The 23,317-nt window shown below is 36.3% G+C and overlaps 2 protein-coding genes across 5 annotated transcripts in view; one reads left to right on the top strand and one right to left on the bottom strand.

Annotated features, from left to right (window-relative positions):
- The window catches only part of snap91a (synaptosome associated protein 91a), a 44,387-nt gene extending 23,205 nt beyond the window's left edge, over positions 1-21,182 (top strand). The window contains exons 8-28 of one of the 4 annotated variants that reach the window (XM_084385763.1): positions 59-100; positions 4,354-4,415; positions 5,216-5,228; positions 5,831-5,952; positions 6,043-6,125; positions 6,668-6,682; positions 8,344-8,475; positions 10,078-10,158; positions 12,001-12,237; positions 13,379-13,459; positions 13,717-13,785; positions 14,034-14,150; positions 14,692-14,763; positions 15,721-15,903; positions 18,899-19,135; positions 19,227-19,251; positions 19,521-19,614; positions 19,693-19,779; positions 19,880-19,987; positions 20,744-20,838; positions 20,925-21,182. In XM_084385763.1, the coding sequence (XP_084241889.1) occupies positions 59-100; positions 4,354-4,415; positions 5,216-5,228; positions 5,831-5,952; positions 6,043-6,125; positions 6,668-6,682; positions 8,344-8,475; positions 10,078-10,158; positions 12,001-12,237; positions 13,379-13,459; positions 13,717-13,785; positions 14,034-14,150; positions 14,692-14,763; positions 15,721-15,903; positions 18,899-19,135; positions 19,227-19,251; positions 19,521-19,614; positions 19,693-19,779; positions 19,880-19,987; positions 20,744-20,830 (1,947 nt within the window). In that variant the 3' untranslated portion in view covers positions 20,831-20,838; positions 20,925-21,182. Of the gene's footprint in view, positions 1-58; positions 101-4,353; positions 4,429-5,215; positions 5,229-5,830; positions 5,953-6,042; positions 6,136-6,667; positions 6,683-8,343; positions 8,476-10,077; positions 10,159-12,000; positions 12,238-13,378; positions 13,460-13,716; positions 13,786-14,033; positions 14,151-14,691; positions 14,764-15,720; positions 15,904-18,898; positions 19,136-19,226; positions 19,252-19,520; positions 19,615-19,692; positions 19,780-19,879; positions 19,988-20,743; positions 20,839-20,924 lie in introns of those variants that run through there. The other 3 variants (XM_084385764.1, XM_084385765.1, XR_014625041.1) reach the window with 3 other exon arrangements.
- Positions 1-23,317, bottom strand: part of cnr2 (cannabinoid receptor 2) — a 302,290-nt gene that overhangs the window by 64,154 nt on the left and 214,819 nt on the right. The gene's annotated exons all lie outside the window — the stretch shown is intronic.

Genomic DNA, 23,317 nt, shown 5'->3' with positions numbered 1-23,317 from the left:
AAACTTGCATTAGTGTTTCGTAGGTTATGTCATATAATCTCTCCTTTTTGTCCAACAGCAAGTGGGAATTGACAAAAACGATATTCCTGAACTGACGCAGGTAAGGCTCTGTTTAAGTTGCATTTTCCGCCTTTTCGTTCCATTCCTCATGATGCCAACACTCTCTACGTCAGTACTAACAATGCACGTCAGTGTTGTGGTGTTGTTTTAACATGTTGCATGTGTCTTAGCCTTCAAATCCGAGAAATCCCAGCAGTTTTAGACAATTTAGAGGTTGTTGACCTTTCCTGACCATTGGGCCAGTCATAAACATCAATGCACTACATATAAGTGCTCATTCTTCTCTCATGATGGGAGGGATTTGTCAGAAGGGTGCATGTTCCATGGATCCGTCCTGTCCTGTGCCCCCCGGCTGATTGACAGATTCTGTACCTGTCTTCTTATTTCAGCGGTGCAGATTGATCACACAGGCTGAGAGAGTGAGTAGTGTGTGGTTCTTTCCACTTTGGGAAATCCTGCAGTTTAGGAGAGAGACCAAATCCTCATTAGTGCTCATTAAATAAACTGCACACAAAATCTCATTTCAGAGTGAACTTGGATGTGACTGAAGGATCATGAGCGGAGTAGCAGCAATGCTTGCTGTCTGAGACAAGAACATAAGCTACAGCCACATTTGCATCCCAGTAAAGCTGAAGAATCGCCAAGAATAGAGTTTCCACAATCATTAAGACCCATTTAATATGCTGAACAAAACAATTTGCCTAAAATCTATTTAAAGACGTCTGACATTTTGGGGAATTTCAGTAAATTTCTCTCCAACGGATTATTGACTCCCTTTTAGATGAGCAAAATATGAAAATAACTGGCGCTTTCCATGAATATGGAGCACTTTGGTGTCCCCAGAAAAAACATTTAAAGCACAAATAGCTTATTTTTCTGTTGTAAAAGCTATTATGATTTTGGTGATTTTTGCCTTTTGTGCGTAAACTTTTTAACGTGATTTTCCTTGTATTAAATTCTTTTTACATTCTTTAAATTTGTGACACCCAAGATGTAATATTTGGACATTATTCATATTATTATTTATATATATATATATATATAATTTTTTTTGGCAAATATAGTTGTGTTGACGGCCTCTGTTCAACTTTCAACCCTTCTACCCCCCCAAAAATCAATCAAATATTATTTTCAAATCAATAGAAATGTTTGTTCATCACTACAAAGCAAAGACCCTAGAGAGTGACAGCTTAATTTAGACTAAATATGCATGCAAATTTGTTACTCATTGTGCTTCTATTTTGAATTTTGATGTTTATTTAACATTTATTGTATATATAATATATATATATATATATATATATATATATTCTTAATGTACTATATACTGTATATATAAATGTTATCAAATAAATAAATATTTTAAATTATATATTAGAAAATATCTGCCCATAAAATACCCACCTCCTGTCACCTTTCCATTTATTAAAAAGAACAAAAAATGACTTAACTTCAGTCACCTGTTTTGTGCTCTATTCATGGAAAATACCCAATTTAAGCTTTTAAAGCTTGCAAACAGAAGGTTCTGCCGTTGTGGAAGCTCTGTTATGAAATTATGAGAGTTTTTCATGCTGGCAGAAACGAGTAGGCTTGCTCTGAAAGCATGCTGTGAGTGATGTCAGGGCAGGATGGTTGCCTTCAGATACTCTGGATCAGCGGCGAAGTTCAGGACGTGCTGGAGGGAGATGTGCATGACTGTTTGGGTTCTGGATTTGGCAGTGGTTTTAATTGGGTTTCGGCCTGGGATGCACAGCCGTGTAGCTCAAGAAATTTGATTACATTTAACAGGGTGTAGTAATGTTCTCACACAATTTATTTTTAGATATTCCCTTAGACCCTATTTAAAGGACTCAAATGTACTGAAATCTTTTGATAGCTGCATTTTGCAAGTTTGTTGTGTACTTAAGTGATCAGTTGTGCATGCAATCCCGATCTACACAACCAAACAGAATTAATAAATTGATATTTGTTTGTTTTTTAGCTGCTTTTAGTGCGAAGAAAAATGAGTTTGAGTTTAAATTCAGAAAAGCCCATTCCTGTTCATTAAGTTCTGTCTTAATACAAGCCTTCCCACTCACACTGCAATTAGAAATCTGAAGAAACATTTTAACATACATTTTTTAAATTTTGTCACAACAAAAAAAGCTCTCATGTCTAACAGGAGCTAAAGAGCACACATTTGTGTTTAACACACTGTTTAACGATTGCTGTTATCTGCTCGGTAAAGAGCACAGGGTAATTAATGGATTAATTGTATGTGAATTAATCTCCATTATTCCTTTGTAAATATTTATGACATTGTGTGTAGCTGTGTTTGTGTGTGTATGACAGAGAGAATGGGAAAAGGAGGTGAGAGATGTTGAGTGTATGCCTGAGGTTAGTGTATTGGTGTATTGTGCCAACACTTCAGCTCAAACCCTAATTCTCAGGGGTACTTCTCAAGCCTCCAATTTGTCTGCTAGGACCCCAGTGTAATTGTCTGAGAGTGCTGCCATGAAGGATTATTTTAGCTGCCACTGCTTGAATTGTTGTAGGAATTTTCATACACTATTTTGATGAACAGCAATAGGTCATGTATATTAATTACACTTCGGAATACTCTATTCTGATTGGTCAAATGGCATCTAGCTGTCATATGTGGTGCTGTAAAACAGGTTCATTTACTTCAAGAAATAATATGTTTAGATAAGTTGTCCGAGTGCTATTGGTTCATTATGATTAGCCGTGTTTCCATCCACCTATTTTATTCTGAATTTTGTGAAATTTCTTAAAAAACGGTGGATGGAAATGCCGAGATGCACATCATTTCTAAAAATGTGCAGAAAAAACTTGTGCGCTCAATTGATGTGGATATTTTTTTAATCTGACCAGAAGACCTGCACATAAACTACGTTGGAAACATTTTCTGAAACTCATCAAAAAACTCACTCGACTCTGCGTCGACAGTGGATGAGATTGAATAACTGGACTAACCAGCGGACCAATTTCATTGCACAGCATCTCAAATGTTGGTTTGGTCATTCTGAAATTCCTAAGCCAAAGTCTGTCATCAGAATGATTTGGTATTTGTATAATGACCACCCAGAACTGTCTCACAGGATTGCGTTTCGAACACCAGAGGAAGCCTCTGAACGCAAAATAACATGACAGCATTTATTACGTTTTGTCTGTGCTCTCTGAAAGTCGCAAATCCTTTATGATGTATGAAAAAAGAGCCTCGGGGAAGCCTCCGACTGCAGAAACTTCCATTTTAAGTTCCCAGGAAGTGACGATTTTGTTCTCCTGACCACTTGGGATGGAAACAGTGCTTTATTCGCAATCCTTTATGTGATCCAATTTTGAGTCCAGTTTTTGCGCACAAGTTAAATTCGCTACTTTGGATGGAAATATAGCTATTGTAATATTTTTTTGTGTGTTTTACCATTCTGATTGCTGTTTATGCATCAAATACAGTAATACATTAGTTGTTCATTTGCATTATTATTATTTTGTACAGACATTACAAAATGATGTATTATGTGAACAGCTACAGACATACAGCAGGGTCACCAGATCTGACAAGGCATCCCACTCTATCTGTACATGATAGGTTGGTTGAATATATGATACTAATGATGGTATTTTTCCAGACCTGATCAAACAATATTTAATTATCAAGATTTGAGAATTGTAAAGGGTTTGTGGCATTAGATGTCATGTATGTAAGTTAGATGTGTGTATCTTGACTAGACCTAGACAATCGATAGATGCTCTGTGGTATTATGGCCCATATCATATTACCCTAGACCCAAGGCTTTTTATTTAGCTCTTATTCATGAATTAACCACAAAAATGGACCAGATTATATATTATTTTAATATATATGATTTGTTTGGCCTATTTATCTGTAACTGCATGACATTTTTACCTAAGAGATACACCCACCTGCGATTATGTGGCATGTCTAACCAATAATGTGCTCTGAATGTCTCTGTTATGCCTGAATGCATGAGTAAGCATGCTGCAGTGCATTGTGGGCCCCACTGGGACCATGAACTAAAGCATTGTGCTCTGCATCCAAACCAGCAGGGAGAATTCTTTACTTAATTAAGTCTATTAACTTACAGTATATAAACGTATACATTGTGTTACAATGTAAACTATACGCTTTCTAGTATATTTCTAGTATATTTTGTCCTCTGCTTGTCTTCATTCACTGTTAGCAGCTTGACTTTGACTTTTTGTGTTTTGTAGTCTGAATGATTGCGTCCTTGGTGGTAGGTCACTTTAATGCATTGTTTTGTGGCTTTGTAGGCCCCTGAGAGTCTTCTGGAATCTCTGGAGACACATCTCAACACACTCGAGGGGAAGAAAGTGTAAGTGCTTAAAGTCTTCGGAATAATATGAAGCAATAAAACAAAAGAAGTCTATCTTTATCTCGAATGGATGAAGCTTTTCTACTGCTGATAAAATCGATACTTTTATTACAAACAGTAATACTGTCCCTCCTTTCCTTGTGTTAACAGTGATGAGTGAGTATTTCTACAGAATGTTTGCCAGAATTCACTTGTACCGTAAACATAATTATATTTTTGTACTGTAATGGTGATGTTGTTGTCATTGTGGTGTTCACAGTTCTATAGACTGATGGTTGAACTTTAGTTTTAAGTTTCAGCATTTTAAAATGCTAAAGTTCCCTCTCTCTATAGAATGAGTTATTTTTTTGTCCAGCAGAGCATTATAATTAAGTTCACTCTGTACAAGTTGAACCGGACTGAACTTAACAGTGCCAGCCTAGAATTGATCGATTGCTCAATATGAATTGATCGATTTTGTATTTGGTAGTCTTCATTTCAGTGTCATGCAACTTGTATCGTAACTGAATACCCCGTATTCCCCAGTGCATGCCAGCTGTTGATATTATATTAATTTTAAAAGAAATATAATTTTTTAGGATTGTATAACTTGGATTTATTTTGGATTATGTTTCCTACAAAAAAATCGAAATGAGTAGTAGGACATGCAGACCTGTCATTAATGCATAATGCCTGCTTGCTGTTTGAAATGATTCCTCATATCACAAATTATAATTCCATCATTTAACTTTTTGAGTCTAATGTTTTGTCAAAGTTATTTCAAAAGCCATTCTCACATTATTTACGTTTCCTACCAATAGGTCACCTACTAAGGTGAGTAATGTGAAACTTTTTTACAACTGAATTATGCAGTATTACACTATCGTTCAAAAGTTTAGGGTCAGTCTCTTATGCTAGCCAAGGCTGCATTTAATTGATTAAATACAGTAAAACAGTAATATTGTGAAATATGATTACAATTTAAATGAATCAAAACAATCTGTTTTCTATTTCTGTGATTTATTTCTGAGATTGAAAAGCTGAATTTTCAACAGCCTTTACTCCAGTCTTCTGTTTCACTAATTCTTATTATTATCAATGTAGAAAATGGTTGTGCTGCCTAATATTGTTGTGTAATCTGTGATACATGTTCTTTCAGGATTCTGTGATGAAAAGAAAGTTCAAGAGTGTTTTTTTTTATGGATTTTTTTTTTTTTTGGTAACAATGTAAAGGTCTTTACAGTCATTTTTGATCAATTAAATCCATCGCTGCTGAGTAAAAAAATATTCATATCTTTAAAAAAAATCTTACTGACCCCAAACTTTTGAACAGTACTGTCTATAATTCTGTATAATACTATAAAGTATTATAAGACATAATTCATATTACTGTCTATTTATTAAAATAAATGGTAAATCCAATGTGCCACATATAGAAAGGATCTCCAACAAATAATGGAACGCCTGCTGGTACCCCTGCCAAAACTGCTGATCCCCCTTCTGCAGCAGCCGCAGTAACTGACACCATTGCAGCAGCACCAGCTACAACCACCATCAAGTAAGTTGTCTTATTATGATAAAACACAACCATCTGTGACATGTCCTTACTGTATATGCATTACTCTCTCTTGTCTTTTTCTCTCTATAGTAGCGGCTTTAATGATCTTGTGGATTTTGATCTGTTGGCTCCAACCTCAGGAGCTTCGGCGGCTCCCACAGCATCATGGGGAGGTGAGCTGATGTCATTTCATTTTGCTGCTATAAACCCATAATCACCAGCAATAACCACTGTACTGAAGAGTGTTGTTGGGTTTTTATTTTTTATTACATTCTTTGATATTGTTTTATCAGGGCAGGTCAACTGATCACATTTCTGGTTAAAGTTGTGCATAAATCTCCAGCATTTATTGTTACAGAGATTAAAGAACTGGAGGTTTAGGTTGTTATCAGTGTGTTCATCATTCATATCACCACTACTAGTTTGTCTATTGAGCTCCACTGCATGAACCATTTTCTACCCAAATTAGGCCAATTAGGGGAATATATATTGAGTGGGCATTCTAATGAGTTATAATGACAGACTAATTGGAAATGTCTTTCCCTTTCTGCTTTTCTACCCAAGCTTGTCAAGTCCCAGTTGTAAGCCGCAGTTTCTTTAGAAAGAAAAATTTGGGATCAGCTGATTCAAGGAGAGATCAAACATCTGTTTGCATCTAACATAATCTTCTTCTTTTCTTCCTCACTCATTTCCCTGTTTTTGGCTTTGGTGTCAGATCTGCTTGGTGAGGGTGAGTAGAGATGATTTTTAGATTGCATATACATACTGTAAGTGTTCTATCCAGGATCTGAGCCTTAAAATGTATCATACAAAAATCAACATGTTATTTTATTTTCCTATAATAGTTTAGCAACCTAATCATTAATCATCAAAGGTTGTTTTTTTTTTTACTTAAAAAAAAAAAAAAATCATTTCAAAATTTGAATGGTCATTATTTTATTTTATTTTCCTATAATAATTTAGCAACCATGGCTGCGTTCTCCGAAACTACCTTAACGCTACATCGTTCTTAAGTTGTACCTTAAGAAGTACCTTATCGTTAATACGTGTTTTCCAAAACCTTCTTAGTTAAGTATACCTTCTGTAAGTCATACGTTCGTAAGGTTGGTCTGGAGCGCTCTTAGCTATACCTTATCGCTGCTGACGGTTCATACCGCTAGTGGCCACCACTACGCAAAAAGCTTTTTTACATCGCAGTTTAATTACACATAGAAAATTTTATATGAACATTTAATATAAAATCTGATTTAGTATTAAAATTACATTTTTACTTTACTTTAAAATTTTACACATAAAATACTTAAGTTGTTATAGCCTACACCCAGTGTATGGAAGTGTTTTCATTAATAAAGTTTCCATACACTAATGGTTGTTAGCTTTTTTAATTACTATCCTAAGGCACATCAGCTGGCGAACCATTTGACAGAAAAGGCTTAGGAGTCTATATAAAGAAAGATGAGTTTACACAAACTTTATAGCTATGGCAGCGAGACAGCGAGTACTTGTTTTAAATCAAAGACGGCGCCGTCCGCGGAGCCAGTTAGTGTATGTCAACTACTTTATAAGAGAACACTTTAGTCCACTGACTACCATGTCAGAAGAGACCATTGTAAAAAAAATTACTCAGCATACGTTGTGGAGAACATTAACACACTTATGGCCGTGAGGGTTTGGGATTGCACACTTGCTAAATTATAAACACATACTCATATTTATTTCTGCATGTACATATTTCAATGAGCCCCGATAAATGCAGTTTGTACTATTTCTAAAACGCTTCTTTATAAAGAACATTGTTTTCTCAATACTTTACCTATACCGCTGTGAAGGAAAGAGCGCACAATCGATCATCGAGGCATCGATATCAACCTATTCAGCACCTCCACCATGGACAGCACCTGCTAAGGTCGAACTTAAGAAGGTTTACCTTAAGCAACATCCTAAGGTATAGTTCGGAGAACACACGTAGGAAATGTATACCTGTAGTTAAGGTGTACCTTTTGAGTCTTCGTAGCGCGCTAAGAGACAACGTTATCGGAGAATGCAGCCCTAATCATTAATCACCAAAGGATATTTTATTTTGAATTTTGTTTAAAAAAAGTAAAAAATAATAATAATTTAAAATCATTTCAAAATTTGAATGGGCAGGACACCCTTGCGTCTTGTCTACCAGGAACTTTCTGAACAAACTTTTTACTGTCCAAATCTGCATTCTTCTTTTTTGATCCAGCTGTAGCTTTATGAAGTCATTTTGCTAAAATCTCACCACTAAAAAATAAACTCCTCTGAGCTTTCTTTCATCCTGCCTACATCCATTCCTTGCCTCTCTCTCCTCCTCTGTCTTTCTGAATGCCGTGGTTTGGTTGTGGCTTGGCTTTGGCGGGGTTCCAGACTCTCTTGCTGCCGCTAACTCTGAAGCGCCCCTCTCTGAGGCTGACTCTGCCGCAGCTTCTGCTACTGAACCAGCAGCTGCTGCCTCGCTGCCAGTGCCTGCCACCGTCTCAGACATGGATCTGTTTGGAGGTCAGTCAGGTCATTTCCAGGTTTAACTATCAGGGAAGAATGGGAGTTCATCGGTTGTTTTGTGAATCACTTGTTGGTAAACGCTTGGTTTGGGTGCATGGATTGTTTCTGGTACTGTTTGAAGTCACTCAGTTGACACAGACTGCTTTTCATGAAGGTACAGTAACTTGTCAATTACTTTATATTTAAGTAAATGCATTTTGCCATATTGGCAAACATAATTCGCAGTGTTTTTTAATCCTTTTCCAATATGGCGCCTGAAGTCACTATTGTGTAAGTAGAAGATAATTAGTTCACTGGACCATTGGACCATATTTATTTATTTAACAGACGCTTTTATTCAAATGAGAACAATACTAATAGATAGGATTAATCCAAGGAAGAAAAGAACAGAAGTATTGTTATGCCTTCCAGCTGAGTTGATCCATTTGTAAACACATAAATAACATAAATAACGCTTCAGTGCGCGGGCGCACTGGCAACGGTTAACAGGTTAATGATGCTTACTATATAGCTAAGGATTAGTTCACTTGAGATGAGATCGCTTACAACAGACATTTCAGTACAGCCCTGATTATAAAAGGTCAGCCGCAAATAAGAGACATCAAATCACCTTAAATTGTCAAATTTCATGCCATGCAAATGTTTAAGCCCAGGCCAGCTCAAGTTTAGCTCCACTTTGCCAGCAGAAATGAGATGTTAATGTTTTTAAATTTGGAGTAAACAAACCAATTACATTTTATACATACATTTTTCTAACAAATAGGGTTGCCAACTGTTGTATATAAAAAAAGAATTAAGTACTTAAAATGCATTTCAGATGCAATCACAAAAAACATGTGATGTCTAACGTATGTTTTTAAGGTTTTAGTTTTAGTTTGTTATGATAAACTATAATAATGCTGCTATTAATGTCTATTAAAGTTTCATACAACATTACAGACATGTTGTACATGTTGTTAATTAATATAACTCAGTACTTAAACGTTTAATAATCACACTGTGACAAGGACACCTTAAAATAAAGTGTAACCCAAAAGTCTTGAGTGGAATTAATGCAGTTCCTTCAACTGCAGGACGATTCTGTATTATATGGAAGTTGGCAACCCTACCAGTAACTGACACCTTGTTTCATACGAAGCTGTGCAGACTGTTGATTTGATATTCCTCAAATTACATTAACAGTCGGTTTAAAAAAAAAAAGAAAGTTTATTAACTTTAATAGTTAATAAATGAATTAATTCTTACCAGGTCATCACAATGAGTCGTGCAGGTTTTGATGGGGTTTGAAATATCAAATTCCACAATGCTCATCACCGCCTTGGCTTTAGTTAACTGAAGCAATGCTGTCACATCCAACACGTTTTACTCACTTGTTGGTCCTGACGGCATTGACTGGATGTTTCACGCAGGCTGACTCATTTCCCTCAGTGTGTGTGTGTGGACACACTGAATTAAACTGTATACAGCCCAGACTGGTCTATTTTACTGCCATTTGGGTTGTATAGAGTGTTTCTGTTCACTTATAGAAGTCTCTTTCTATTGCCTCTTCATCCCCGTTTCTTTTTCTCTGTTGGGTTTTGTTGGTTTGGTTCGGCCCAGATGCGTTTGCGCCCTCCCCAGGTGATGGTCCGAGCGAGGGTGTGGCCCCAGCAGCTGCTGCCGATGCATGTGCCGGATCTGGTGGGTGTTCATCCGTACACAGGATCCTTTAGCACCCTGCTCTTTATTTGTGTGTGTGTGTGTGTGGATTGATATAAATAGGTTTGTGTGTAATATGGTCGCGTGCTTGAATGGAAACCTGAAGTTCAACAACCGCTCTGTGTGTGCGAGAGAGAGTGCATGCAGTGCGATTTTTGTTTGCATTGTTTCGGTTTTTAAACCTGCTTTTGCCCACACGATACAGCAAAATAATTGTGTCCATGACCTGCCTGAGCACATACACCATTCTCTGCAGGCACAATTAAATAATATCTCTCCTTACATTACAAAAAAATCATTTTTAATCATTATTTTGTTCTTGTTTTACAGTAAAAATATGTACACATCCTTAAAACATTAAAAGCAAAATTAATTTTGTTTTAAGGATGTTTAGATGTTTTGAAAACAAAACAAAATCCTTAAGATGATGATTTTGCCTTAACTTTCCGCAAAAAGACTCAAAAAAATACTTTTTTCAAGATTTACGCATTTCAATTAATAGTAAAATAGTAAAATTCCATCAAATTGAATTGAATAATCTTTACATATTTTAATTGAATAATCTTTACATATTTTTTACATAAGGATTATTCAATTCAATTTGATGACATTTTACTATTAATTGAAATGCTTCAATCAAAAAAAAAAAAAAAAGGCTTATCATTTTTGAGTGCTATGTTAACTTTACTAATAATTTCCCTTCCAGCTTATATTTTCAGTATCAGTGATTCATTTTAACAACCTAAACTTTTAATTTCATGAAATTTGAAGAGCAAAAGCTTAGTGGTTGTATTTACATAATGCAGCTGCGGTGTCATAGAACATGAACAGAGTTACTCTATATTTACCTTACTTTATATTTGCTTTTATTGTGACTTAGGGTTACACTTTATTTCAATAGTCCACTTAAGACATTCTACTACTTTGCAACTACATGTCAACTAAGTTTCATTAAAGTATTAGTAGACTGTTAGGTTAGGGTTAATAAGTTGACATGTACATGCAAAGTTACTTATAGTCAGTAGAATGTCTGTTCTCTGTTGGAGGACCATCGACCATTAAAACATAACATTGGTTATTGTGTTTTTGTAACATAAGTCCACTGAAGGCAAGTTGAATGCGAACCCATATGCAGTTTATTGAAACAGAATACAAAACAAACCAAACAAAACCATGACATGCACTAGAGACTTGGCTAGAACATAAACAGACTTGAACATAGACCTGACCTGACAAAACTCAGCAACAGTGGTTACATGAACAAACAAAGAGACAATAGAAACATGAGGTCTATATATACTCAAAGACTAATGATTAAACAAGACACACCTGAAAGTAATCAACCAATAAACCAATGACAAACAAAACTGAGAAACGCATGACCAAAACAACCAATGACACATGGCAGAATCACATAGCCATTGAGTGAACATCGCTTGTACACTCGCTATTGTGGTGCATTATGGGATTGAATGAGTGCACTTGATAATGTCCACTATGATTTCGGACACCACTACAAATGGCTGTCCACTCAAATAGTGCCCTATTTAAGGGTATAGGGGGCGATTTAAACTACAAAATAAAAGACAAGAAAACATAAATGTGTTTAACTACGTTTTAATTAGTCTGGTGGTTGCAGTACTAAGGTTAATGGTGTCTTAGAGTGTGCTTTTTAAGGTAAAATCCATCTCCTCTCTCTCCTCTCCGTGACTTCGGTGCTGCTGAAGTTATGAGCTCTCAGTGTGTTTCTTTTTCATTTGCAGTGTTTGTTATGTAACAAACCTTCCCCACTCCATTTTCACCCCCCACCCCTCCCTAATAAAGACCCCTGGGCCACATCCGAGGGGAGCTCAAGCATTGCCCCAGAGTTGGATCTCTTTGCCATGAAGCCAGTAGAGAGTATCGCTGCTGAAGCGTCCCCTACCAGCGCAGAGCCGAGCATCTCACCAACAGCGGCCCCTGCTGTCCCCTCTCCTCCACCCGCTACTGCCACCACCACCACCACCACCACATCTGCTACAACTGAGCCCGCGGCTCCGCCAACACTAGACCTGTTTAGTGGTAATATTTCTGCTGTAGTTCTGCCTCTGTCTTGCTTTACTCTGCATTATGACAATATTAACTTGCTACGCTAGTTCCCCAACATTATTAAGATTCTCTTTGTTTGATTTCTCTCATTTCTATTTTATTTTTTGGTCATTCTGGTTTGTGAATCATGACCTTAACCACCTTTTCAGTTCTTAGGAACAAACAATAGTTTGAAATATAAATATAAACATACACTTCTGTAACTACTACTATTCAGCAAAGATACATTTCATTGATCAAAAGTCACAATAAAGACATTTATAATGTGACAAAAGATTTCTATTTCAAATAAATGCTGTTCTGTTGAACTTTATATCAAAGAATACAAAAAGATCTATCACGGTTTCTACAAAAATATTAAGCAGCACAACTTTTTTTAACATTGATAATAATAAGAAATGTCTCTTGAACACCAAATCATCATATTTGAATGATTTCTGAAGGATCATGTGACACTGTAGACTGGAGTAATGATGCTGAAAATTCAGCTTTGCCATCACAGCAATAAATTACATTTTAAAATATAATCAAATATAAAGCACTTATTTTAAATTGTAATAATACTTCATAATATCACTGTTTTTACTATTTTTGATCATATAAATGCAGCCTTGGTGAGCATAAGAGACTTCTTTTTAAAAAAAGATTAAAAATCTTACCGAACCCAAACCTTTGAACAGTAGTGTAAATATTAAATATTTCTAAAATATTATACTATTGATATATATATACTGTATATAAATAAATAATTGTAAAGCAAGAGGGGTGGTCAATGTCACTGATTCACATTTGGCCTCTAAAATCGCACTGCAATCTGACAAAACCAGGATTTGCAGTGACCACATTTGTCCTGCAATCATTTTCTGGCTTTTTGACCATAATCTGAATGCTGCAGTTTGCATTGACATTTGCAGACTTGATTAAATTTTCTTTTGTGCTACTTGTTCAGTGATTATGGAAAAAAGCAAGCAAAGCAAAATGTTTTCTCGTCTAAATGGCGATTTCTCTCTCTCTCTTTCTCTCTCTCTCTCTCTCTCTCTTCCCCCCCTTACTTGAAGCTGTCATGTTATGCACTGACTAGAAGCGTAATGCAAATGTGTGTCCTTGTTTATAGATATGTTTGATTCAATGCCTGAGCAAAGCTCCTCCACAGAGCCCAAAGCAACCACTCCTAGCGTAGACCTATTTGGTGCAGGTACAGGAGTTGATTCCCATACTTCTATTGAACGTCTCGTCTCGTCTTGTCTCTTCTAGTCTCACCTTTCTTCTTTCTCATCTGTTTTTTTGCCCACTCCGTCTTGGTTTGTCCTCATAGTGGAACGTGGACTTGTGCATGTTTGCACCCTCAAAAGCACGACTCTGTGTTATTTGTGTGCTTCTGCTCCTTATTGATTTCTCTTCTCTTACATTTCATCCTCCACTTCCTCTTTCTGCTTTGGCTTGGTCTGGAAGATCTTCCCGCTGTGTCACGCGGGCCCTCACCTTTGCCTGAGGCCAGTGTGACTGGTGATCTCTTGTCTGGTGAGTGTATGAGGCTTATCTTGCTAAACCTAGCATGTTCCACAAAAGAATGGAAGTCATGCAGGTTTAACATGACAAGAGGGTGAGTAAATGATGACAGAATCTTCATTTTTGAGTGAATTATCCCTTTAATTTAATGCTGTATTTGGTGAATGTTCTTCAATGCACTTATACTTTCCCTATACCTCACAGTAACACTTTAAACTGCTAGTATTATTTTCAAAGGTGTCTCTCTCTTTCTCATATAGACTCATTTGTTGCTCCAGCTGTTGTTCCAGTGGCTCCTACACGTGGTGCTCCAGCTGCTCAAGCTGCTCCTGTCTCTCCTCCTAAAGCCGAGCCTGGTCCTGTGCTGGATCTCCTTGGTGTGTCCCCTAAACTCTCTCATAAAAAACACCTAGAAGACCAGAGGAAGTGCTTAAATATTGAGATATTCATATTCAAAGACTTCCACTGCAGTGTAACCCAGAGAATTATGATCTGGTTTTTACATCTGACTACACAACGTTGGTGCTGAGCTTGTTCAAGTTTAATTTTATAGCATAGACATTTAAATTTATGAACTGGTAAGTATACACCAGCTGTTTCATGACCCGGTTTTTCAGTTATAGAGGGTACTTTTGTCCGTGTCTGTTAAGTGAGCAGATGATGAGAGATGAGAAGAGAGACGTTTGTTTGAGTATAGTGTATTTGCATGCTGTGCCGTATACATTGTAAGTGTGGAAGGATACAGGGAATGCAGATCCATGTGTCAGTGTTTGTTACGGTGTGATTCTGTGTGGGCCTGTTGTATGATCTCGGCTCACTCTCTCCATCTGCCCCTCTCTCAGTGTGTATGCAGCTTTAAGGCTGACTAATGCTTCTCCTCCTTCATGCTGCGCTGTGGGACGAATGTCTCTGGAACAGACACATTTGGAGACACTACTGGAGAGTCCCAGTCCGCTGCTCCCGGAGCACCATCCTGTGACCTGCTTGGAGGTATGGTCACAAATCTTGATTGGGAAAACTCTCATTTTTGATTGATGATGAAACAGAGAAGCTAGAACAAGCACTGCCCGAAGTGCTGTTCTATTTATGTTGTGCAGTTAATGCATAATAAATAATTAAGTAAAAAAAACAAGAAAACAAATAAATAAATGGTAGTAATTAATAATTTAATTACAATAATAATAATAATAGTTATTATCATGGCTTTTTTGTTAAATGTATAATTGTATCCAATAATAGTAATAATTATAATAATAATATATTGTAATATATATATATATACAGTATAATGCTAAGATTTAATATTTTTCTATAAACTAATGCTTGCAGATTAATTAATGTTACTTTTTCAGTAAAACTTTGTGTAAATTGTTATGCTGATAATATAATTTGTAATTTTTTTTAAATTAAATTAGGATAATAACAAAATAAAATAAATTCTCATCTCAGCAGTGTTGTTATTGTTAACTAAACTATTAAAAATATTGTTTTGCTAATTGAAATAAAGTTAAATGTATAAATAAAAAGCTTTATTTAAAATGTTAGATTAAAAAAAAATATATATATATATATATATATATATTTTTTTTTTTGCTTTATATTTAGCTTTACATATACATGTATATATATAGTTTTTTATAAATATTTTGAATTAGCCTTTATTTGTAGATTTTCTGTTTAATTTTACGTTATGCTTTAGTAATTTTGTTATGTGCTTTTGGAATTTGTATTAGTTTTTATATATATCATTTGTTTGCTTTATGCAAATGTATATACACAGTGTATGTGTATGTGTATATATATATATATATATATATATATATATATATATATTTATATTTATATTTATATTTATATTTATATAAAATAAAATAAATTCCAAAACCTATTTTAAAAAAATCTAAAAGTGCATTGTGGATTTGGCATCTCACCCGTTGATGTCTGTAGGGTTGATTTCACCGGTCACCCTGACGGTTACACCAACTCCAGCAGCAGTGCCAGCCTCAGCCCCAGCTGACCTGCTGGAGTCGGGTTTTGATGCCTTCGCCAGTTCGCCGGTGTCCTCCACACCAGCAGCGGCAGACAGCGCACTCGCCACCGCAGCAGCATCTGGTGGCTTTGATACGTCAGGTGAAAAATCATATTATACATGTTCCACAGGTGTTTTGAACAGATTACTATACTCTCACATTAAACATTGATAATGACCTTTTTGCCAAAACTGTTTTTATTTTCTCTTGAACACAGCGTGGCGTTTTTCAAGCTTGCTTGCTTCTCAGCACACTTTCGTCTTGCATGAGCACTTCTGTATCTGCTGACCTTCTTAAATAATACAGAGAGGATGTGGCAGTGCTTATAAAATGCATTCTCCCTGTGCTTTTTCTCCTTTTTCATTTCTTCTTGTGTTCTGTCTATTCTTGCTCTCTTACTATAATACTGCTTTTCTCAACTTTATCATCTGTCCCATTATTCTGTCATGTCTCTCTCTCTCTCTCTGCACTTCGTTTCTGATAACTCTCTCCTTGCACACTGATCTGGCTCATTGCTTGCTCCTGCTGTGCGATTGGTGAGTTGGTGAGAGAACGCAGGGCTTTGTGGCATGTATCGCTGGGAGGTTTGAATGTTCTCACGCTGTTTGTTCATCCACTGCACATGCACACCCTTTACCCTTTTGAACTCTGCAGTTTTTCCCTGCTCGCCTATTTTACAGATCTTGAGCATTACTGCATCAGAATGAATTGCCTGCCTTAGAGTTGTTGGTACTGTGCCAGAATACTTTTTCATAAAAGGTGCACTAAAATAATCATTTCAGCATATATTATTAGCTACTTTATAAATGTGTTGTGAGTTCTTCATGCTTTTCTAGGTTGTACATTTTTAAGTATTTGTAAAAAGTGATATTTCTTCATTTCTTTAGATGCAAAAATTGCTGGAAGTCATTTTAAACTATAAAAAAAAATACATGGTGCTCCTTTAAATTTTTTGAAGACCCAAAACCTTACCTTTAAAGGGGTCATATAATGGTGCATGCACTTTTACAAGTTGATTGTACTGAAATGTGTGTTGGCAGTGCCTGTACAAAACCATCATAAAATGATAAAAAAAAAAAAAATTATCTTCTTATATGTTTTCCCCCATCTCAAATCAAGCCGTTCGATTTTGTGACGTCACAAAATCGACGCCCCTCCCACGATTGTTGATTGACAGCAGCGTTTCATCATCATAGTCAATGATCATAGTCATGATCGTCATTCATAGTCCGAGCGTCATTGTTGATACGCTGGAGCACTGTCTATGAGCAGAATGGCGTCTAAGCGATTGTGGTGTTCTGTGCTTGGGTGCAATAAGGAACACATGTCATTTTGATGTTCCTAAATCCGAACCGCTGAAGACGCAGTGGCTGAGTTTTGTTTTCGAAGGGAATATTCCCCACGATCAACAGCAATGCTTTCATGTTTGCGCGAATCATTTCACCAGACTGCTTTATAAACGAGAACATTGAAAAAGGTATTAGCTCCTGTCTGAGTATGTGTTGTTTATGTGCCTAATGACTGTCATAGTCTCACAGACTGGTTATTATTTAAACAGATCAGTAAAATGTTAATGCTTCAGCCCTGACAGTTGTACCTAACAACACTGCATAGATAACGTTACGCATCACGGACAAGCCTACATTTACCGGAAAAAAGTTTTTCATGACCATTAGATGTAACATCAATCTGTCAATGAACTAACGGTATACATCAGTAAACACATAGCGTTCGTATCTCACTACTCTACCCTGCCAGTACACACAAAGATATATCAAAGTGACATTACCATTCAGAAACGTCCTGTTTTCCAGTCCTCAGAAACTCCCGCTGCCATTCTTCAAAATATAACGTTACCCTCAACTGTTGTCAAGGCAACACTCCATGTGTGGTGTTGTGGCAAAATGGCCACAGAATAGAGGGGCGGGGTGAGCAAAGCTCATTATCATTTAAAGACACATGCACTTAAACGGCGTGCTGAAAACAGAGCTGTTTTTGACCAGGTTAAATTAGTGTTTTCTTACAATACTAATGAGAATTTTTAATTAAAGTATATTACAAACTTTTCATTTAGACCCTAAAGAATCATATTAGCTTGTACAAAAATGGCATTATATGACCCCTTTAAGGTTAAAGTTTTGGGTCATTGACTGGGAGGTGTATGATCCCCATCTGGTACAATTAGTAGCGAACCGTCTGGTACAGTTAGTTAGGATATTTTCTTTGGTGCCTGACATGATGCGTCCAACCATGTTGTAATGCAATGAAAATCCTGTTTATAAAGATGTTCTGATGTGTGTTGCCAGTTTTTGGTTTCCCAATGCATGTAGTTAACATCCCTGGATGCAATTTTTGAATACCACATGAATGTTATGATAAATGTGTGAATCTCAATTTTATTTTTGTTTTTTAAATATATATGCACTTTCGTTCAAGGTTTGGGGTCAGACAGATTTTTATTTTTAAGAAATTCAGACTTTTATTACACATTAAATTAACCAAAAGTGACAGTAAAGACATTTATAATGATACAAAAGATTTCTGTATCAAATAAATGCTGTTCTTTTGAACTTTCTATTCATCAAAGAATCCCTCCAAAAAATGTATGGTTCCCGTAAAAATGCTAAGCAGCACAACTGATTCAACACTGATAATGATAAAAAATGTTTTTTGAGCACCAAATCATTGTTATAATTGATTTCTGAAGGATCATGTGACACTGAATGGTGAAAATTCAGTTTTGCCATCACAGGAATAAAATACATTTTAAAATATACTAAAATAGAATACAGTCATTTTATTTCACAATATTTCACATTATAACTGCTTTTACTGTAGTCTTTATCGAATAAATCCATTCTTGGTGAGCATAAGAGACTAATGAAACATTAAAAAAAATCTTACTGACCTTTTGAACGGTAGTGTATATTTTATTTTAATGTTGCTGTCTTTTGTTTTACTCCTGTTCTGTTACAGTACATCTGCCTTGGTATTATATGAGATTGCTGACAAGTTGCATATCCAAATCAATTCTAGGCTAAAATAGTCTCAATCCATGCTGGCTATATTAACCCACTCTTCTCTGTCAACGCCAGTGTTTGACGGATTAGGAGACCTTCTGATGCCAGCCATAACCCCTCAGAGCACAGGCGGGACCCCCATGGCTGCGACGAGCATGCCGTTGACACCTGGGATTGTGCCCACCGCTGGGCCGGCAATGGTTCCGGCCATGGCGCCCGCGATGGTACCGACAATGGCACCCATAGCAGCTGCCCAACCAATTAAACCTATCGGAGGAGACTTGGACACTTCACTCGCCAATCTGGTCGGAAGTATGTATGGAACAATTATGGACTGATTATGTAGGGGTCATTGTCCCCATGATGCCGACTCAAACTTATCTTGTTTCTTCCTCTCTTGTAGACTTGGGAGTGGGAAGCCAAAAGAAGTAAGTTCAGTGTCTGTTGCAGCGAGTCTCTATGTCCATGTTGTTTCAGAAACACAGAATAATCTTGTCACTTATCCGTAATGTCTATTCACGAGCATGATTTACTCAACCTGACCCGTATTGACAATTAATTTGGACTGTTATGGCAACTTGATTGATTCCCTCTCCATTGGAGCACAATTTAATCATGTTCACTTTGTGTGGCCCTAGAGCCGTGTTTATGAATGATTTGCACATTATGTTGGCTGACAGCTATTTGTTTTGCACAGGGACAACCAGTGGAGTGAGAAGAAACTGACAGGAGGAGCGAACTGGACCCCTCACGTCGCCCCGAGTAGCTGGGGCACACCTGGCGCTCAGATGGTAGCGGCTGCTTCTTTCTTAAACACATTAAAATGTTTCTTGTATATCTTATCATATATCTGTTCCGATTGTGTTTAGTCTGGCCCTGCCCCTGGAGCCACAGGAGCTGCCGCCCCGCCTGGAGCAATGGCACCACCCATGGGAGCACAGCCCGGCTTTGGCATGGTGAGAAACCACTTTTTAAAATGTTATTAAAAATCTCTGTATTTTGCACTTACTGTATGCACTTACGGATGGTTATTTTACTTGTCAATTTTTTACTCAGCCCCCAGCAGCTGGACCTCCCATGATGCCCCAGTCTGTGATGATGGGTCAGCCCATGATGAGACCACCATTTACAGGGCCAGCAGCAACAGGAACACCCGGAGCACCAGTAAAGAACATGCACAAAAAAGCACATGCAAACATTGTTACAGTCCACATGAAATGGAAGTTGCAGTAGACATTTCTTCCCTATATATGCGAGTGAAACAACTTATCGAACAAGAAAGAAATGTAGGGGGCACTTGAGTTTGTCCATCGGGAATTGATTGGGTCATTGTGGTTTGAGCTCATGTGAGTGACATGCACCAGTAAACACGTCATCAGAGAAGAGATAAAAGATTAAAAGGGCACATACTGCAATGTTCCATTAAAAAAAAGGAAAAAAAAAGAATTGTCAGTTTTGATTTAATGGTGACTCTTCTCATCAACGAAATGTCGGAAATATTCGTAAGCAAAGATTTTTTTTAGCGCATCAACGACAATGATGAAAAATGCTTTTTAGCAATGATGACAATTACTTTAGGAGATCAGGTTTTCAAAGAACAGGTCTCATATGTTAGTTTTATTAATATTTAAATTAATATATAATTGTTGGAACATTCGGTTTAATTTTGCACTTTGCATGTTATTTTTACTAACTAAAATGAATGATAGACTAAGACATAGACTGAAAGATATTGTCATCAAAAGATGTTTTTGAAACAAGTCTTTTGTGCTCACCAAGGCTGCATTCATTTGATCAAAAATACAGTAAAAACAGCAAAAATTGTGAAAAAACAATTACATTTACATTTGAAATGACTGACTGAATGAATGAAATTGTCATCAGCCATTACTCTTCCTCAAGCACCCTTTATTTCCTCAGTTGTCTCCAGGACTAGCTGCTCAGAGCCCCAAAAAACCTCCCACCAAGGACCCACTTGCAGATCTCAACATCAAGGACTTCTTATAATTTTCCAGGTATCATTATCTTACAAGTGACTTCTTAAATGAGGCTTTGGTGCCTCACTTAGTAACATGACATTTTCTCCATGCTCTTTTTGCAGTATGTGTTTTCTCAAAGACTGAGCTCCAGTGAGAGAGGTCTGCTGTCTGTTTACACCTCCAGATGCCTGAGGAGCCTGCAGCTAGATATCCACTGACCCCGCCCCCTCCCAGCCCAAACCCCGCCCACTCGGCCCCACCCAGCGTTCCTGTGTCATGTTGTAGCACAATCTGTGAAGTGAATCGTAGAGAAAAGAGAAAAATGAAGATGTGCTTATCTCGACGTTATCTTTGTTTTGAACGAAACAGAAAAAATTATCAAAAAAAAAAAAAAAGCACACAAATGAAAATTAAAGATTAAAAAAAGATTCTTATGTATGTCAACTTTTTCCAGTGTTTAAGTCTGAAATGAATGATGTGTGTGTGTTGATCCCCTCAACTTTAATTCTGGTTCCTCTGGGACTTCCCTTTTGGGGTCAGAGGTCCTAAACAGGTTGTTCAAGTGCTTTCTGTTGTCTGTTAGTTTTGGAGCAGTGTGCAATGTATCATTTGCAGACGGTACTGTGTATATTATCTTCATTGATGAAAAGGTCTCTCCTCTGCTCAAATTTTTATCTGTGGACAACTTATTGATGTGTACCTGGTAATCGGATTAAAAGAAATGCTATCGTCATCTCCCATCATCGACTGACATGTTTGTTTACAAAATATAAATATATGAAATATAAATATACATGAGTTATGTATAAATTAATAGCATATCTGGGCTCCTCTATAACCTCTTGGTGATTACATGTAATTTTTGTATTTTAACTCATATTATTTTTCATATATATATTTTTTGATTCTTTGGTTTGAATTGTTTTAATTTAATAGTCAATGCGTTGTCAGTTCACTGTTTACACACTCTTTATGGATATCGCAAGAACCATGAGGTTAATCTTTATGGATAACCTCAGCAAATTTGGATAATTCCATTTAATCGCAGTGCTATAAATCTCAGATGATCTCTGAGAGAGGCCTTTTGCAGTATCTTAAAATAACAAATATGTACAGCAACTTGTTCAAACTGGTGATGTTTCCCAAAAAAAAAAAGAAAAAAAAGCCCCCAAGATTTCACAGTTGTAGTCAGTGGAATGCTGTGTTTGAGTCTCATAGTTATTTGTGCTTGTATGAAATCCAAACTGAAGCTGGTACATGTAGTGTTATTTTGTATAATTGTATAAGAACCCGTCCACATGTTCGGTTCTCAGTCTTGCCCTCTCATACTACATTATGAACCCTGACCTTTGTTTGTTATACGTTAAACGGTTGATTCATGCTCCCTCTGTTGGTGAGTGGTGATACTGTAGTTTGCACATTAAAATGGACTGGAGGAGATCTCTTATAAGAGAATAACTGATAACATAGATAATAGGGTGTAGGTTCATTAGCAGTGATAGACTCTTAGATCTTTGTCAAAGTTTTCAGGAGGTCACTGTTAAACAGTGTTACAGAAAGGTTTGACTGACAGCCCTGTATCACTTTCCCTGTTAGATCTTTCATGGAAATGACAAATGCAGATCTTTGGATCTCTCTTTTGCAATTCTCTGTTCCTTTGAAAGAAATTTTATTTTGATTTATTGATTCATATTTGACACCCCTACATAGTGCATGTAAGCCCTTTGAGATGCAATAAACTGATGGGAAGAATTGCCGACATGTGTCCCCATGTGTCTGTTTTTACGAGGAGAGCTCTATATAAAAGAATATATGTTCCTGGTATTAAAAAAAAACACATTTAATATATTTTTAATATAATACACCATTTAAAATAATAATATATATATATAATATGAAATTGAAATGTTATATACCATTTTCTTCTTATAAATATATGTTTCAAAAAAGTTGAATCTAAAACTATAAGCAAACTTGGAAAAACAAAATGTTAGGTTATGTAAGCTTGATGGAAAAAATGAACACACACACACTATTTTGTCCTCTTAGACCAATACATATAAATCTCCGTTTATTTGGTCCTTAATAGCAAAGATTTAGGAAAAAGATGTACAAAATGAAAATTGATGCAATCCAATTTTGATAAATCAATTTTATATTAAGATTTTTGATTTATATTTCCTATGAAGCGGCGTTGCTTTTCTCTTTATCATAATTACAATGCTATTTATTATCAATCATATCTAAATTTAAATAACCCTGTGTTTTTTTGTAAAGAAAAACATGATAATATGTAACTCATAATACAAGCCTTACATTAAATACATACTTACAGTTCTACAGTAGGCTGTTACTTCGACAGGTCCTTAAATGTTTTATATTTTAAAATTAAATTAGCACCAAAAGTCAACAAGGGACTCTGAAAATTAAGCTTAAATCTTCAACTAATTGCTTGCATTGTTACATTGTTATACAAAAGGCAGAAACAAAATGATAGCCCATGAAGACAGTTTAC

Source organism: Rutilus rutilus (genome assembly GCF_951802725.1).
Source record: "Rutilus rutilus genome assembly, chromosome: 17".
Lineage (NCBI taxonomy): Eukaryota > Metazoa > Chordata > Actinopteri > Cypriniformes > Leuciscidae > Rutilus > Rutilus rutilus.
Note: the sequence above shows the minus strand (reverse complement) of the source record. Positions and strands in the feature narration are given on the sequence as shown.